We start from the raw sequence: 16,257 nt of genomic DNA on the forward strand, positions 1-16,257 counted from the left end.
TTTACTTCATTTATTTGGTAAACGTAAATTTAGTTCTGTTCATCTTCTTCTTCTTGAATTGTCGTCGGAAAAGAGACGAAATGCATTTATCTATCTCTTTCTTTTATAAAACGTTAGTGTAAGCGTGGGTGGGTGTAAATTTTTGTGAGTGTGTGTGTATGTGTGTGAGTGTATTTGTGTTACATTTTGCTAATGTAGTCAAGCTGCATTTTGAAAATGTGGCTTGATTTTTCGCAATAGTTTTCTTAGAAATATCAGTGAGATGAATCCTTATAAAGGACTCCCACACACACACACACTCACAAATCTACATTTATATGTATATAAATACATATATATATTTGATTAATTTATATCTGTCGTTGTTAGTTTTCTATGTGGTCACCTTCAGGTGTGTCCGTGTGTTGTGTTCATGACATCATTATGTCCTCGATCAGCGCTGGATTGGTGCTGGCATTCTCGGTATTGGCCAGATTCATGGGGTATAGATCCAGATTCGACTTGAATTCAGCAATGTCCACAATGGTGGTGGCATCGCCCTCTTCGGGCAGAAAGACAACGTTCAGTTTGTCGGCTAGCGCCTGGAAGAGTTCATCCTCGTCCTGCTCCTCGTCCCCCTCTTCCGCGCTGCTTTCCATCTCAACATCTTCGTCAGCATCGTCCTCATTGATGGACTTTGTCTCACTTAGCGTACGCTTAGCAAGAGCGCTCGTTTCGGCTAGCGATTTCATCTTCGACTTGGCCAGCTCATGGCCAATCACCTGTATGGACACCTTGCGCATGTTGCTGATCTCGTTGTCCAGCAGGAAAGCGACGATTTCGTGTTTTGTCAGAGTGCGCAGCACTTCGACCTGCTGGCGGCGACGGTCGAACATATACTCCTCATTGATGATCTCGTTCCAGTTGCGCGACACCTCGGAGGCCAGCGCCGTGTCGGCGACCTGCTTCAGCTTGATGAGGGAGTCACGCGTATGGTCGTAGTCCTCCTGGGACATCTCCTCGAGTATCTGCAGCATATTGTTGCGGAACACCTCGATGCGCTTCTCCACGTGGCTGGCCGTGGTGTTTGTCTCCTGCGAATTGACCATGATGGAGTAGCCGGCAATGCCGTAGTTCATGCGAACCGTCGCGCCGACATGGTAGCCCAGCTGTTCCTTGGTGCGCAGCTGATCGAACAGCGGCTCCTCGACGAACATCATCAACAGATCCAAGATGCACTCCAAGCGCACGTTGTTCGGCCCGATCTGATAGTAGTTCGTGATCACAGTATTCGTGTCCTGCTCGTTCAGCGCGTGGCAGCGTATGTAGTGTGCGCCCTGCGGCAACTGCACTGTCCGATCCTCCACATAGTAGTGCTCCTCAATCTGCACGCAGCCGAGGCGACTCAACAGCGTGTTCATTACATTGTGGGCCTGCTCCTCCGTTACGTTGCCCTGCACCAGGCCCTGCACATACAGCTGCTGTGGAAAGAGGGTGGCGAACTCCTGCAGATCCTTTAGTGTAATATTGTTAAGGCTTTTGTACTTGTCGATCATTAGCCAGCGCAAATGCTCCACTACGCACAGGCGGACATCCCTAAAGCAAATGGAGAGCCGTTAGAAACAGGGTCTCTAACAGAGAGTGCATGTGAGTGAGAGAGAGAGAGATGTGTTCACCTGTTTAGGGCACGTGGCTTGATTAGCGTATTGAAGTAGGTCTTGCGTTGATCCTTCACAAAGGTGGCCAACATCTCGTCATTGAGCATCGATGGCACTCTGATCATCGCCTCGGCAATGGACTCGACAAGCAAATGCAGCTTCTCATTGTAGCCATGCACTTGCAGTATGAGACCCTTCTCGCCCACGCTGAAGGTATAGTTGAGTCCAGCACTGGTGGCTGGATACAACTCCTCGCTAACGAGGAACTTGACTAGCTCTTCGTACAAGGCGCACATGGCATCACTGTAGGCAGGCAGAGAGAGAGGGAGAGAGTGAATCACTAATCATTTAACGGAAGTGGGAGAGATGGGGAGAGTATGCTTACTTTTGGGCACTTTTGCGCGGCAACGGTGAAATTAGATAGAAGGACATGTACGCCTCGGGCAGCTCGAATTTGTCATCACCGCGGAACCAGAGCTCACAGATCTCCGAGTGCAGCAGTTTCTTGGGCGAATCTGGCAGTACGGGCTTGCCCATCTGGTGCCAATAGATGTCAAAGTTGTTGGTAATAAATCGATTCGATTCAGGCAGAAAGAGTTCGGGCATCTTTTTGGGATCCGCACTGAACCACAGAAGTGTCCACTTCTCTGGCATTGGGATGCTGGTGTATTCGGTGCCAAACCACGGTTCGCGCTTATCGAAGACCAAATCCCCGTATTTTCTAGCAGTCAGCATTAGATTAAATTTAAATTCGTTCAGATGGGCGATCATATAGACCAAATCCTTCTCGTTGTACTCGTAGTACAGATCCTTGCCGGTGAGCACATCTTTGGGCGGAAAGTATTTGCAGTTCAGCACCAGCTGCTGCACATTGTCCATGGCCGGACGCTGTGGCTGAAAGCGAAAGCCAATCTCCTCGATGCCTTGCTGCTCCTCGTAGATAGTGCGTAGAATCTTCGGATCAGCCTGGGCAATGACTTTCACATAGGCAAACGTGGCCGCCAGGACATCGTCCAAGTTTTTGAAACCCTCATCGGTTAGATAGATGCACAAATTGAACAGGCTGTACATGGAGTTGAGATCGAACCCGTTTTCATCAATGCCAGCGACCAGCTCCAGGGCCCACAGACGACGGCGCAGGTACGCGCAGAGGCTGCCTTTGCCCTCGTAGCCGAGCAAGAATGAAAGGAACTGGTCCGGTTTGCTGCGATAGTATTGGCGCACGCAGGGCAGTACCCAGGTCAGCTCCAGCTTGATAACATTCTCCACGGGCTTCACGAAGAAAGCATTCTTATGGAACTCGGGACGAAAGCAATTTTGGTAGCCGTACATGGACAGATCCGGCGACGGGACGTCATTGCTGGGTATGTCGGCAAAGTGGCGCAGTACCATGCTCTCCAGCTCGTCGATGGGCAGGCGTGCCTGCACGCACAAGTACATCCGGTTGGCAGCGTAGTGATCGCGTCTGACTTCGTGCAGCATATGGTGCAGCTCCAGGTCATCGACGTTCTCCTTGAGAGTCTTCATATTGCCCCAGGCGAAGGTGCCGTGGGGATAGCCGTAGGCGGCCAGGCTGGCCAGCAGCTGGTCACGTCTTGTCTCATCCTCCTGCACGATCTGCTGGAATTCCGAATCAACGGAGCAGCGTTCGCGCTGCATCGCCTCCTGCTTCATCAGTGGGTGCTTCATTAAGGCCGTGAAATAGTCCAGACTCGAGTCCAAATGTTTCTCGGCCACCTCGAAGTAGAAAACGGTGTCCTCGCAGTCTGTGATGGCGTTCGTGAAGCCGCCGCACTTCTTGATATGTGCGTCGAACATATTCTCCTCGGGATACTTTTCGGAGCCCATGAATATCATGTGTTCCAAGAAATGAGCCAAGCCCTGATAATCGCGAGGCTCGGAAAATGAGCCGTAATCCAAGAGGACCGCACAGGCGGCCAGTTTCTCATCGCCCACTTCGCTATCGGAATCCGAAGTGCTGTGTCCGCTGCCCGAAGTGGACGTTGTGTACTCGCTTGAGCTGTTCGTGGTCTCAGTCTCTCCAGACGTCTCGCTTCCTTCGCCGACCGATGACTCTGAAGTAGTGAACCCATCGTGGGGCATCGGAGTCGGATCCGATATAATAAGAGCGCGTATTCCATTGGGCAAACGAATTAATCTGCAACGAGTGAAATTAGAAATGAAACCAAGATATAAGAAAAATGCCCAAGAGAAAAGAGAGAATAACCTATAGAATTGGCATCATCCATTAGCATTCTTCTATTGAGATCTGTATTTACTACTGGTCTTATTATAACTCTTATACTCGTTCCACTAAAAACTCTTATATTGCTACTAATCGCGCCTAAACACTTTTAAGTTTGGTGTTTTGTCTTCGCTACGCTAAGCTCTTTAAGCGCCGCATAGAAAATTAAACACAAAATATGGCTATTTAGCCAATACACGTGTATTTGCGTATGCATGAACGTTCAAGACGTATGCTATGTATGTATTTATGTGTTTTTGTATAGCCATAAATATGTATATGATGTGCTTTACTTACTTGTATAATTTCTTATCCATTTCCGATTTATCGGGAGTGTCCAAGTATATAACCTGCTCCGCCATCGTATATAGTACACGATTATGATTCCTCGAAATTGGTTTTAATTGTTTGCTATTAAGTTCAGCTGCGTGTCGCGCGAATCGACCGTCCGACGACAGTAACAATTTAAAATGACACTGAAAATTTGTTGTGATTGTCGCTGACGACGGCAATGCTCTGACTGGTAATAGGCAAAATTTGAAACACCGATTGCTACGGTGTACCCAAAGCATTCACTCTCCGTTTACAGTAAATTCATGGATTGCTCTTTAACTGCTGAAGTTAATAGTAGTTTTATTAAATTTACGTCAAGCTCACTGTCTGCCGCGTGTTTACCGGCCAAGTGATTTTTCAGTCGTGTTGACTACAGCCAGTGCTGTCATAATATTTCGATTAAATGAAGCTAAATTGCCAAAGAGAAACAGCTAAAAAGAGCTAAGCTGAAGAAAATTAAGCAAAAACAGGCTACTCTATTTTTTGTATTAAATCCATATTATTCCTTCTTCCCGAATCGGTCTTTCAAAAGTTATAATAATAAATTATTCATGTATTATTAAAATAGTTTTAAGTTTTAAAATTTTTTTGTACCAGCAACAGCGTGATGAAGGGATTTTAAATAAAGCCAAATCTGACGGCAAAGAAGTAAAATGACAGCACTGACTAGAGACCACATATTTAATATATCGATGTTGGTATTAAGCAAAACAAAATCGAAAAAATTTATCGAATCATGTACTGATGAATTAAAAAGAAAATGTAAAAAAGACATTGCACTTGATATTAAATATTGATTGAAATGTTAGATTTTTACACTATATTTTATATTAAACGTAAATGAACAAATCATCTTGCTTATGACGTCAAAAGTAATTAGCAATACTATCGAGGCTGGTAAGTGTTGTCGCACATTGCGGTGGCACTGAATCAGCTGACTGAAAGCCCAGTCACATCGCCGATAACGATAGTTATTTGTGACACGAAATGAGTGTGCATGCGTGTTTGTATTAGTGGCCAACGTATATACTTATATATATATATACATATATGTATATATTTATATATATATGTATATACATATATAAGTATATATATTAGTATATATATTAATGGCAACAACGAAAATAACAAATAAATAAATGACTTTATATGCATGCATATGTGCGCTGATAGATGATGCACAAAGATGACATGTTAAAGCGATTCCACGTTAAAGACCAACATCGAAAGCAACGCAAGCAATACAAAACCACCAATAAAATAAATAATAGGTAAGCTGGAACTGATAAACTTATCAAAATCAACGATAATTCTAATTTCGTCTATGCTTGGCTATGTGCTATGCTCGTATATCTGTAACTGCATATGTAGGTGTGGGTGTGTGTGTGTGTTTATGCGGGTGTGTGCGTGTAAAGTTACACCAAACATCGAGAATCAACTAATGATTTTGCTGTTTATTTTATTATATTACATACAGTTGTCAGCCATTGGAGGCGGCATTGGCTAACGGTTAAGCAGCCAGCTGCACGCAAATCAACAGCAGCAACCGCCGCAGCAGCAACAGTCGCAACAGCAACAACAACGACTACAGCAGCAGCAGCGGTAGCAGCAGCGACTTGTAGGCAAACAGGAAATAAGAAATAATTGAATATTCAAAGTACGTGCGGACCCACACACCAAAGTTGTTCGCACTGGCCGACCCAAACAGGAACAATAAGAATTATAATAACAATTATAATCACAAGCAGTGGCTGAGGATGGCCACTGGCAGCAATGATATGCCAGACCATCGAAAGCGCAACACCTTCACCAGCTACGTGGCGCCCATGGCTGGGGATGTGCGCGCCACGGCGGATACGAACGAGTGGTGCCTGCCCAGCGACCTGCGTGACGTGCACCTGGCCACGCCTCGCATGCTGAGCGGCGAGCAAATCGTTGCCTCAGCGCCCGCCTACATGTATTCCCCGATTGCGCCAATGGAGGGCAGCGGCAACAGCAACAGCAGCAACAGCAGCAGCAGCACCAGCAACAGCATTAACACCAGCATCGGCAATGGGAATGGCAATGGCAACAATAGCAGCAGCAGCAGTGGCGGAGCAAACGGTCAGAGGTACAGTAGAGGTGGCCATAAGGAGGCCACCTTTGGGCTGCTGAGTGTGACCAACTTCAAGCTGGCCTTCGTGCCGCTGCACGGTGGTCAAAGCGCGCAGTCGGCGCCCTTGGCCAGCGATCTGTACCAGGGGAATAACTTTTTGGGTCGCAACGAGGTGACGCTGAACAACATCGACCAGATCTATACGATTGCCGAGCAGGGCAGAGCGGCGAGTGCGCTCCAGGCGGCGCGCATGGCCGGCACGAGCAGTCGACGGAAAAAGCTGGAGCCCGCCAAGCAGCACAATCTCAATGGCCGGATCGTGGCACTGCACATCATATGCAAGAACTTTCGGCTGCTCAAGTTCGCCTTCCAGCAGCAGGACTCGAAGCTGAGCGGAGCCAGCGACTACGGCAAGTTGATTGCCTCGGCGCTGGCCCGCTTCGCCTACCCCATGCGGCACGACTTGAGCTTCGCCTACTCGTATCAGGAGCCCTACTACTCCACCCTGGTCGGGGTCAGCATGTACGCCAGCAAGAACGATTGGGCACGCGAGCTGATACGCTGCGGCGCCACTGAGTGGCAGGTGGTCAGCGCCAGCTCCGTGCCGCTGCTCCAGAACCGTTTGCACGCATCCAAGTACACGCTGCCGCCCCACTTTGTCATACCCAAGTGCTGTGAGGTGGACCGCTTCCTGCAGCTGTCGTTGGCCTTCTGCGACTCGCGGGCCGCCTTCTGGGTGTACAGCTATGGCAGCAGCGCCGCCTCGCTGGTGCGCCTGGCCGAGCTGCAGCCGAGCTCGCAGCAGGACACGAAGCTGGAGAACATTATGCTCGAACTGGTGCGCAAGTGCGATGAGCGAAAGCAGTTGAAACTGATCCAGCTGACCGACCAGCTTCCTAGCACGCAGGACGTGCAGCGGGCGTACCACAAGCTGCGGCGCCTCTGCACGCCCGAAACGCCGGAGAAGTTCATGCTACAGGACGACAAGTATCTGGCTCTGCTCGAGAAGACCAACTGGCTGCTGTACGTCTCGCTTTGCCTGCGGCAAGCCTCGGAGGCGGCCGCCACATTGCGCGCCTCCGTTACCTGTGTGCTGCAGGAGTCCAATGGCCGGGATCTGTGCTGCGTGATTAGCAGCTTGACTCAGCTGCTGCTCGATCCGCATTTCCGCACCATCGACGGCTTCCAGTCGCTGGTGCAAAAGGAATGGGTGGCCTTGGAGCATCCGTTCCAGCGCCGCCTGGGTCATGTTTATGTGTCCAACAGCGAGCAGGCTGCGGACAGTGAACAGAGTCCCATATTTCTACTCTATCTCGACTGTGTGTGGCAACTGCTCCAACAATTTCCGGACGAGTTTGAATTCTCGCAAACGTATTTGACGACGCTGTGGGATGCCTGCTTCATGCCCATATTCGACACCTTCCAGTTTGACAGCCAGGCTCAGCGGGCGCGCGCCGTCAGCGAGGGACGACTGGTGCTGCGGCCCGTTTGGGACTGGGGCGAGCAGTTCAGCGAAAAGGATAAGATGTTCTTCACCAATCCGCTCTATCAGCGTCAGCGAGGAGATTTGGCTGCCAGTCAAAATTATCGACGCTCCTTGGCCGTGGGTGGACAACACAAGCTGCTCTCAACGACTGGAGCCGGCGGACCACTGGCAACATCCTCTCCATCACGCTACACCATCAATCCACAGCTGTTTGCGACGCAGTCCACTGTGCCGCAAGACCGTTACCTGCAGCCCTCGCATCGCATACTCGATCTGTCCGTGTGGGATCAGTGCTACTATCGCTGGCTTCCCGTGCTGGACATCCGTGGCGGTGGCCAGCCGCAGGTGGATCTCTTTTATCGCCTGATGCTGAGCAACATCGCCAAGGCGCAGCGCTGCATCGATCTGCAGAGCTTCGAGGACCTGCCCGACGCCTTCTACGAAGCGATGGGCGAGCAACGGCCAAGCCAGCAGTCGCTGCGGGATCAGGATCAGCGCCAGCAAGAGGAGCCAGTGGAGTATGTGGACGGTGTGGAGCGACGTCGCAAGACCGATCCAAGCGCAGGAGGCGGAGCATCGACTGCCAATGGCCTGAATGTGGTGAATGGCGGACCAATGCAGCTATCCACACTCTCGTCATTCTTTCCATTCGGCAGCCCCATTGCGGGCGATGCGCCCCACGAGCTGTACGACATTCTCAGCGGTAGCACTGAGCTCCTATTGGACACCTCCTCCATTCTGGACAAGTCGTCCATTGTTTGAGCCCTGTTGCAGTGTTGTACAACAGCTACAGCTACCGTCTACTCGCTACTTGCTGACCGTTACTCGCTTCCCGTTGCAACGAATAGCAGCTACGCAAAAGCTCGCTTTGCGCAATCATTGTTCCAATTTGCTAATGCTGGTTATTTATGATGAGCTGAACTTTAGAAGTATTACAAATCTACTTTTTTATATAACTACAAGCACATGTATACATATATGTATCAGCTTATTTGGTATCGGTTCGTATACATATATGTGTATATATGCTTGTATGGCATATCGCGTTTAACACTTTTTATTATTGTTTACTAATAGGCAAGTTATAGCGCATAAGTCTTTTTTGTTTTTTTTTTAATTGTATGTAAAACTATTTCGATCTTGAGAAGAGAAAAACAAACGCATATTACCTACAAAACGAACGAAACAATACAATAATATTAATTATTAATAAACAAGTTTATGGAAATCATCAACAGTAATAATGTTCATATGTATAACGGTAATAACAAATGTTAATTTCAAGCAATATACATATACAGATATATATATATATATATATATATATATATATATATATATTTGTATGAAAAACAACAAAAAATATTAAGAAGCAACACCAACTAAATCAACATGTATTATATATTATATATTGTAATATTTAAAAATAAATGAGAAAAATCATGTAAATAACTTGCGGTCTGTTAGGGGTTAAGCTTTCAGCAACACCATGGGGAAAAAAACCAACACCCAGCGACGGGTTAAAGTCGCAAACGGTAAATGACAAAACTTGAAGCTCAGTTTTGTGGGCAGCGCTCCGCTCAGTGTGCAAGATGGCCGATCAACAGAACAACAACAGCAATGATATTAAAAGTCGATGGCCAGCGAAGGGTTAAAGTGGCAAACGGTAAATGGCAAAAGCTTGCAGTTTAGTTCAGGAAGACAGCTCTCAGTGTGCAGGATGGCCGAAAAGCATCAGGACAAGCAGCAGGGCCAGGAGTCGGAGTCGGCAAGTGGCTCGCGTCCAAGACGTCGTCCACTGCCAATGCCACCGGATGATATGATACGCAATACGATAGCACGAAGCTTGACGCAAATTGTGGTGAACATGCAAAGTGCGGAGCTGCAGCAAAAATGTCGCGAGCTTTTGCAGGTGGAGGACCTGACGCAGGGCGCGCACATTCGAATATTGGCGGCGCTGGAGAAGATCGACGAGCAGCGTGAGCGTGAGGCCAACAAGGCCAAGCGGCGCAAATCCAAAGATCACAATTGAAATATAGCGACCAAATATGTATATAGATATATATAGATGTACATATATTGAAGAATTCAACAATTAATTTGTAACTAATTTTGCTTTTGTTTATTTATGGGTTACTTTTTCGTCGCTTCTTTGGCCTCCTCGGCCTTTAGCAGCTCAGAGGTGATCCCCACCTTTTTGAGCTCCTCGATTAGATCGCCGCTCTGATGCATCTGCATCATAATATCACAGCCACCGACGAATTCGCCATTGATAAACACCTGTGGTATGGTTGGCCAATCGGTGTATTCCTTGATGCCTATGTTTGATGGGAGAGTGGCACGCATTTAGTAAGATTGCGATACACGCGACTGGGATCTCACTCACCTTGACGCAGTGCCTCGTTTTGCAGGACATCATGTGCATCGTATTGGACGCCATGCATGCGCATGATTTGGACCACAGCATTGCTGAAGCCGCAGCGTGGAGCTTGTGGATTGCCCTTCATGAATACGACCACCTTGTTGGTGCGCACCAGCTTGTCCAATGTCTCTTTATCCACTGCGGCCGGCGGAGCAGCTGCATCCGCGCTGTACCACCGTGGAGATGCTACAAGCGCGGGCATCGTGCGCATTGTTGTGGCCAAGTTGTTGGCCAGGCTCGGTCGCAATAAAATTTGGCAAATTTTGTTCATTTTTGCTTATATATTTATGTGTATTTCCAGGCACAACTTTTTATCAATTGGAAATAATTTTGTTTTATAATGTGTTGTGTTATGTTGACGCAATAAGCTCTAACATATGTGCATTGACGCAATTTTGCGTTACTGTTAGCACAAACTTGCGCGCATTTACAATGTTAAGCGCTGTTAAACATTCTGCTAGTGGCGAAACAGCTCTGTTAGCTTAAATTTGAATTTCGGCTTGGAGTTCTCTCGTAAAGATCACACTGTATGTATAAGACCTTGCAATTATTAGTAGTAACATTACCATTGATATACAAATGATTCAGCAACAATAGTTGTTATTTTATATAATGTTTAATATCTGGGAGACATTCTGAAACAGAACACTCAACGTGCGCTGCAACATAGCTCTGTTAAGTAATCATGCCAGCCACGATTGAGTGAGACTCTTAACAGTGCTGCTAGCTCATGATATTCCAACCTGCTAATTTCTAATAAGAATACGGAACCAACGTTAAAAATGGGTAAATATGTATGTCTTCAATAAATCTGAATTTGAAGATCACTCTATTGTCGAATAGTAAGCCAGTTGATGCTGTAGATTTGCCAAATGATGATCTTTTGAGCCTTACCTACACAGTTCTCTTGGTTGTGTTGTAATATTTAAATTTCGATTTTTCAAAAGCAAAAACCGTTAAAAGAGAAAAACCAGAGCGAATGTCAATTCATCAGAAAATCGTTTATTTCCAACTGTTTTTATGACCTCAACACCAAAACTTCATAAATATCGTTTACAATTTGTATTTGTTGTTTTGTGTTTTTTATTATTATTTTCTTTTATTTTGTTGTGTGTGTTGTTAATTGTTTCTTTTTGTTTCAGCCAAGGATTCTGCTTTAGATTTTAGTTAGATTTTTCTTTTGTTATTCCCTTGACTTGTATGCTCTCTTGCGTTTCAAAAATCAAAAGAAAGTAAGGAACATTAATGTATTTATATATAAATTAACGAAAATAAAACATTTAAGCTGTTATGTAGGCATGTATATATATATTATATTATTTATTTTTGTATTTTCTCTATTTGCATTTGCTAGCAAAGGAAATTGATTGCTCTTTAAAGGATGCTTAAATACAACTAAAATATTAATTTTTTCCGTGTTGTGTTACATATATAATCTTTTATGAAACATATTTCTATTGTTTTTAGATATATAGCTTTCGGATCTTGCGTGAAGATCAAAATAATTGCATTAATCGAGGGAGTTTTTGTTTTTTTTTTTTTTTCTTTGAGTTCTTTTATGTGGTAAATAAAATTAAACAACTTAGAGAACGATAAATTCTGGTTATCTTTTCTTTAATATTTGAAATAAATAATTTGTGAAGTGGGAAACATTTGCTAGTTGTTCTTGAGCAATCGATGCAAATGATACGAATTTCTATTTGCAATCATAGTAATAATAATCATAACAATAATTAGAATCATAATAATGATAATGATAATTTTAATAATAATAATAGTAATACATAGTTATATAGTATGTATATAATCATAAGTTCATACGCAGCACTGTTAAATAGAATTTCATTTTCTTAACTTTCTTCATTGTTTTCTTTGCCTTTTGCATTTCAATTTAGTATTAGATTTTTTTAATTTTTTGTTTTTTTTAAACTATAATTGTATGTAGTCGTAATAATAATATTTATACAGTTGCTTGCTGTTAATTATTTCTTTTATAACTTATGTTTTGGTTTTCATTTTATTTACTTGGTGCATAATAATAATAATCATATTATAATTAAATACACGCATTAATCTGTATTTTTGCTTATTTTTTTTTTTGTTTTTATTTGAATGGGCTTACTTATACCCTGTATTTTGTTTGACAGAGAAAGGGTAGTTTGTTGATGGACTCGTGTGATTTGCATCGAATTCGTGTAAACTATATCAAATGTGTGTGGCCCCTAGCGTGGGTTAACTCTCTAACAATCTAGTATCGAATATATAACATATATCGAATATATATATATATGTGTGTAAAGTCTAAATAAAATCGAAATTAAAATTGACACATTGACAAAATTCAGCCAAGCAAGACAGCTCACGCTCATACACTCTTATACACCTCTACTCTTATACTCTAATACTCTTCCACTCTTATATTTTGCTCTATTTTCAACTCTTCCATTCTTATCCTCTTCGATTTGTATACGCTCTTACGCTCTTTCAATCAATCCCTCTCTCTCTCTGACTCTGTCTCTTTCACACATTCAAGCAGAGCTCTAAATGCTCTGTCCATAGCCGTGTCTCTGTCTGGCGAGTCTAACTTTTGACCGTTTGAAATACACTTGCATCTATGTTATGTGCCTTCTCCAGTTGAGGGCTTACGTTTTGACTAAGAGGCTAGGCCTTTCTCTAATGTATACAAAAATCAAAATAATTCATATTTTTGTTTTTTGATTTTTTTTTTTTTCGGGATTGGCACAGTATATATTACATATAATACAAAGGTAAATATCGGTTAGTATTTTCCCTTTTGTTAAGTGCACGAAATGACCAAAAAATAAGAGGGCGTAATTCCTAAATTTTTACTAGACATAATGCTGCACACAATAATGATGAACAAACTGTTAGTGACAACTAAGCAACTCTTCCAAAGTTTTTTTTCAATCAAAATTTTTCGTTATATTTTTTTTATCACATTTATAAAACGCTCGCAATTTGTTCTAAATAGATATAAATGGTCATAGGTTGAATATATTAGTAGCATTACCTTGTAAAAGTTAACTTAGATCTTCTTCTTAATTTTCTTCATCTAAATTTGTAGGGCACATTCAAGTGACAAAAAAAAAAAAAAAATCAATTTTCGGATTGTTCTACAATTTTCAATATACAATTTATATATATGTATATACTATATACTTTTTTAGTATTCTTAGTATTTTTTGGGTATATTTCTTTTCGCAACAACTACAACATAAATACGTTACAAACTTTTTGAGGTGCATCAACCGAAACGAACTCAACTTGAAAACTAAAAGATATTAAATAGTGTTATTTGTCTGTATGTTTCTTTAATAATTTAATTTTTGTATTTTTCATTTAGTTTTTCCTTTTGGTATATTTTCTTGGCTAGCTTTCATTTGTAAAATTCGCGAAAGTATTTTTGCTGTTGAACGAAGCGAACGCTTCGCTTTATAAAGTTCTTGTAACAATTTTAAATTTTTGATGATTTTCTAGTTATATATATATGCATGTATTTATGCAGGTGTGGGTGTACCGCAAATCGGGCCCATATAAAATACCTATATATGGGTGTCTATACATATGTATATACATGCATATATATAGAACTGCCGGTAGGGGTGTTTCATTTGAATTGTTCATACTAAAAAGATTTTTTCTTTTTTTCTTTTTTTTTTTTTGACATTTATATAAACACTTAAATGGTATTATTTTTCCTTTTGTTTGGTTTTTTTTTTTTTTTTTTGGTTTCTAGCAGAATTGATCTATTTGATTTTGAGGTTATGCACGCATAGTAAATGGGATGTACATTGACTGATATTTTTATTGTTATTTCATTAAGCATCAGGAGATATTTTTAGCATTCATTCAAAATAAATGCTATTTGTTCTTGTATTATTTTTCACTTTAGTATTAAAAACCCATATTTTTGTATATAGTTTTTTTTTGTTTTTAATTTTTCTTCTTCTTCTTCTTCATTTTATTTTGTTTCATGCGCATAATCATAGTATATATATTTGTTTTGTTTTGGTTTGCTAAGCTGTTAGGTGGAAAATCGGAAACACATATGTTATGCTATATATGTTTAGTATTTTCTTCAATTTCCTCATATATATGTACTACAAGTGGTAGCTGTAACTGTTCCTCTCGCTTCACTCGAAAATCTGAGACAAAATTGAAACTAAAAAAAAAGAAAAAAAAAAATACTAAAGAAAAAGCGCTTTGCGCTACGTTTCCAGAGAGCTTGGAAAGTATTTTTTTTTGTTTTTTCTTTTTTTTTTTTTTTTTTTTACTTATGGCATGGTCTAAGCTTATCGGTGTACCGTTTTATTGATGTATAAATACCAATAGATTTCTTTTTACTTTTCGTTCGGTATTTTTTTTTCTGGTATCTTGTTTTATTTATATTCATGTGTTTTTTTTTTTTTGCAGTTTTACAGCAAAAAATAATTTGAAATATTGGTATTTCCAAGTATTTGGAGATCGAAAACTGTCAAAGTTATTTCAACAATTTAGTTATAATATCTAAGCATGTATATATATATTTTTTTTATATATATATATTTATTTTTGTTGGATAGTTTGCCACGTTTTGTAACGTCTTAAATAAGTATAAAGCACAAAGTGTTGACTTTTTATTTCGAATACAGTTTTTTGTTTGTTTTGTTTTGTTTTTGAATTGATTTCTTCATTTTCTTCATATTTCTAAATTATATAGGCGTACACTAAAACTCTTCTTCTTGTTCTTCTTCTTAAACTTTTTATATAGATTTCTTTAAGCTGTTGTTGCTCTTGTTGTTGTTGCTTAAGCATAAAACTCCGTCTTTCCTTGGGTCTTATAGGCCTCCTCCTCGATTTTGTACATATCCATAAGCTGTTAATGGGAAGTGTTGTTAGTTTTGATCATCGATCAGGGATCAGTGATCAATGTTCAGCAGCAGCATGATATATATGTGTGTATGTGTGTGTTTGTGTGTGTGTGTTTGGGGGGAGAGAAAAGAGAAAAGAAGAGAGAGAGAATGGAATTTTGTTCGGTTAATTTTGGACATGATTTTGGCTGCGTTTCAATTTAGACGCACAGCAAAACGATTAGCGAATAGCGGTAAATGCTCAAAATGTTATGTTAATGTTATTAGCATAAAATTGTTAGAGTGTGTGAAAGCGAGAGAGAGTGGGAGAGAGAGAGAGAGAGAAACACAGAGATAGACAAAGATAGAGATAGTGAGAGAGAGAGAGAGAGAAATGTAAGACTAAACAGCTCAAGTATGAGTAGTACAATAGTTAGACAAACATTATATACACGAGGCGTGCTCAAAGAGTGATATGAATTTTCCATTTTCACGGGCTATGTGTTATCGATTTTCGATAATTAATTCCAAAAACTGGAACATTAATGAAACTCTCTCTTTTTTGTTTCTGAAGAGGTTCCTTGGGACAGCAGCTGAAGAAAGCATTGATGAAGGAACATCTATGATTGGAAGAAACCCAATGGGGATTACTTTACAGGCACACAATAAATATATTTATCAATACCCTGTGAGCAGACCTCGTATATATATATGTAATAGAGCTGCCTCGTTCTTTTGCTTGGAATTCAAGTTAACTGCCAAATACAAATACTAGAATTTCAAACCAAAAACCGAAAAAAAAATACTAGATGAAATCTTATAAACAAAAACAACAAAAGTCTCTATACAAATATTTTGGAAAGGAGAAAACAACATCAAAACTGAAGACGAAGCAAACAAAAAACAAATTTTGAAAACAATTTTTGCAAAATTAAATTGATAAAATTAGAAAAAAAATAACAGTAATTGAAATCGGAAAAAAAGTTGAACAAATAAATACACATATATACACATATATAACATAAATTGATATATATATATACATATATAGGGAAATAAATGGATATAGATAATTACATCTTAGCAGTTAGTTAAAATTTGATTAGCAGCTACTCATGAATTTGCATTATTCTCGATTATTTCGATATTCGTTTTATAATATTTCTCTGCATTTTAGGTATTTATT

At 41.4% G+C, this 16,257-nt stretch overlaps 5 protein-coding genes across 7 annotated transcripts in view; 2 read left to right on the top strand and 3 right to left on the bottom strand.

Annotated features, from left to right (window-relative positions):
* Nucleotides 1–396: 396 nt before the first annotated feature.
* On the bottom strand, nt 397–4,602 carry Nrd1 (Nardilysin). The gene is made up of 4 exons (XM_018108119.3): nt 4,180–4,602; nt 2,023–3,795; nt 1,656–1,940; nt 397–1,575 (listed from the first exon to the last, which is right to left on the bottom strand). Exons 1-4 carry the CDS (start codon nt 4,452–4,454, stop codon nt 411–413), a joined length of 3,498 nt encoding a protein of 1,165 aa, XP_017963608.1. The 5' UTR covers nt 4,455–4,602; the 3' UTR covers nt 397–410.
* Nucleotides 4,603–5,162: 560 nt separating this feature from the next.
* On the top strand, nt 5,163–9,129 carry LOC108656165 (myotubularin-related protein 10-B). Of its 2 annotated transcripts, XM_089262963.1 has the most exons (3): nt 5,174–5,218; nt 5,392–5,489; nt 5,696–9,129. In XM_089262963.1, exon 3 carries the CDS (start codon nt 5,976–5,978, stop codon nt 8,559–8,561), a length of 2,586 nt encoding a protein of 861 aa, XP_089119089.1. In that variant the 5' UTR covers nt 5,174–5,218; nt 5,392–5,489; nt 5,696–5,975; the 3' UTR covers nt 8,562–9,129. The 2 variants fall into 2 exon arrangements, with proteins under 2 accessions (XP_030244256.1, XP_089119089.1); XM_030388396.2 differs by having other exon boundaries at nt 5,163–5,489.
* A 171-nt stretch (nt 9,130–9,300) lies between these two features.
* On the top strand, nt 9,301–9,908 carry LOC149090513 (uncharacterized). Its single transcript, XM_089262966.1, has one exon. The coding sequence runs from the start codon at nt 9,436–9,438 to the stop codon at nt 9,829–9,831; it is 396 nt and encodes a 131-aa protein (XP_089119092.1). The 5' UTR covers nt 9,301–9,435; the 3' UTR covers nt 9,832–9,908.
* Grx5 (Glutaredoxin 5) lies at nt 9,895–10,611 on the bottom strand. Its single transcript, XM_018108163.3, has 2 exons — nt 10,186–10,611; nt 9,895–10,117 (listed from the first exon to the last, which is right to left on the bottom strand). Exons 1-2 carry the CDS (start codon nt 10,490–10,492, stop codon nt 9,933–9,935), a joined length of 492 nt encoding a protein of 163 aa, XP_017963652.1. The 5' UTR covers nt 10,493–10,611; the 3' UTR covers nt 9,895–9,932.
* Nucleotides 10,612–11,639: 1,028 nt separating this feature from the next.
* norpA (no receptor potential A) overlaps nt 11,640–16,257 on the bottom strand; it is a 67,785-nt gene continuing 63,167 nt past the window's right edge. For both annotated transcript variants that reach the window (XM_089262961.1, XM_089262962.1), the window contains exon 15: nt 11,640–15,097. In XM_089262961.1, the coding sequence (XP_089119087.1) occupies nt 15,029–15,097 (69 nt within the window). In that variant the 3' untranslated portion in view covers nt 11,640–15,028. The remainder of the gene's footprint in view (nt 15,098–16,257) is intronic.

The sequence above is a fragment of the Drosophila navojoa genome, chromosome X (genome assembly GCF_054131105.1).
Source record: "Drosophila navojoa isolate 15081-1374.11 chromosome X, UAZ_NAV_1.0, whole genome shotgun sequence".
Classification (NCBI taxonomy): Eukaryota; Metazoa; Arthropoda; class Insecta; order Diptera; family Drosophilidae; genus Drosophila; species Drosophila navojoa.

Bases quoted from the DNA above. Each gene is read 5' to 3' on its own strand.
- LOC108656165 (XM_030388396.2), top strand. From the start codon at position 5,976: ATGGCCACTGGCAGCAATGATATGCCAGACCATCGAAAGCGCAACACC.
- Nrd1 (XM_018108119.3), bottom strand. From the start codon at position 4,454: ATGCTTTGGGTACACCGTAGCAATCGGTGTTTCAAATTTTGCCTATTA. The intron at 3,796-4,179 runs GTAAGTAAAGCA...CACTCGTTGCAG, and splicing joins ATGGATAAGAAATTATACAA to ATTAATTCGTTTGCCCAATG. The intron at 1,576-1,655 runs GTGAACACATCT...CATTTGCTTTAG, and splicing joins AAGCCACGTGCCCTAAACAG to GGATGTCCGCCTGTGCGTAG.
- LOC149090513 (XM_089262966.1), top strand. From the start codon at position 9,436: ATGGCCAGCGAAGGGTTAAAGTGGCAAACGGTAAATGGCAAAAGCTTG.
- Grx5 (XM_018108163.3), bottom strand. From the start codon at position 10,492: ATGAACAAAATTTGCCAAATTTTATTGCGACCGAGCCTGGCCAACAAC. The intron at 10,118-10,185 runs GTGAGTGAGATC...CATCAAACATAG, and splicing joins AAACGAGGCACTGCGTCAAG to GCATCAAGGAATACACCGAT.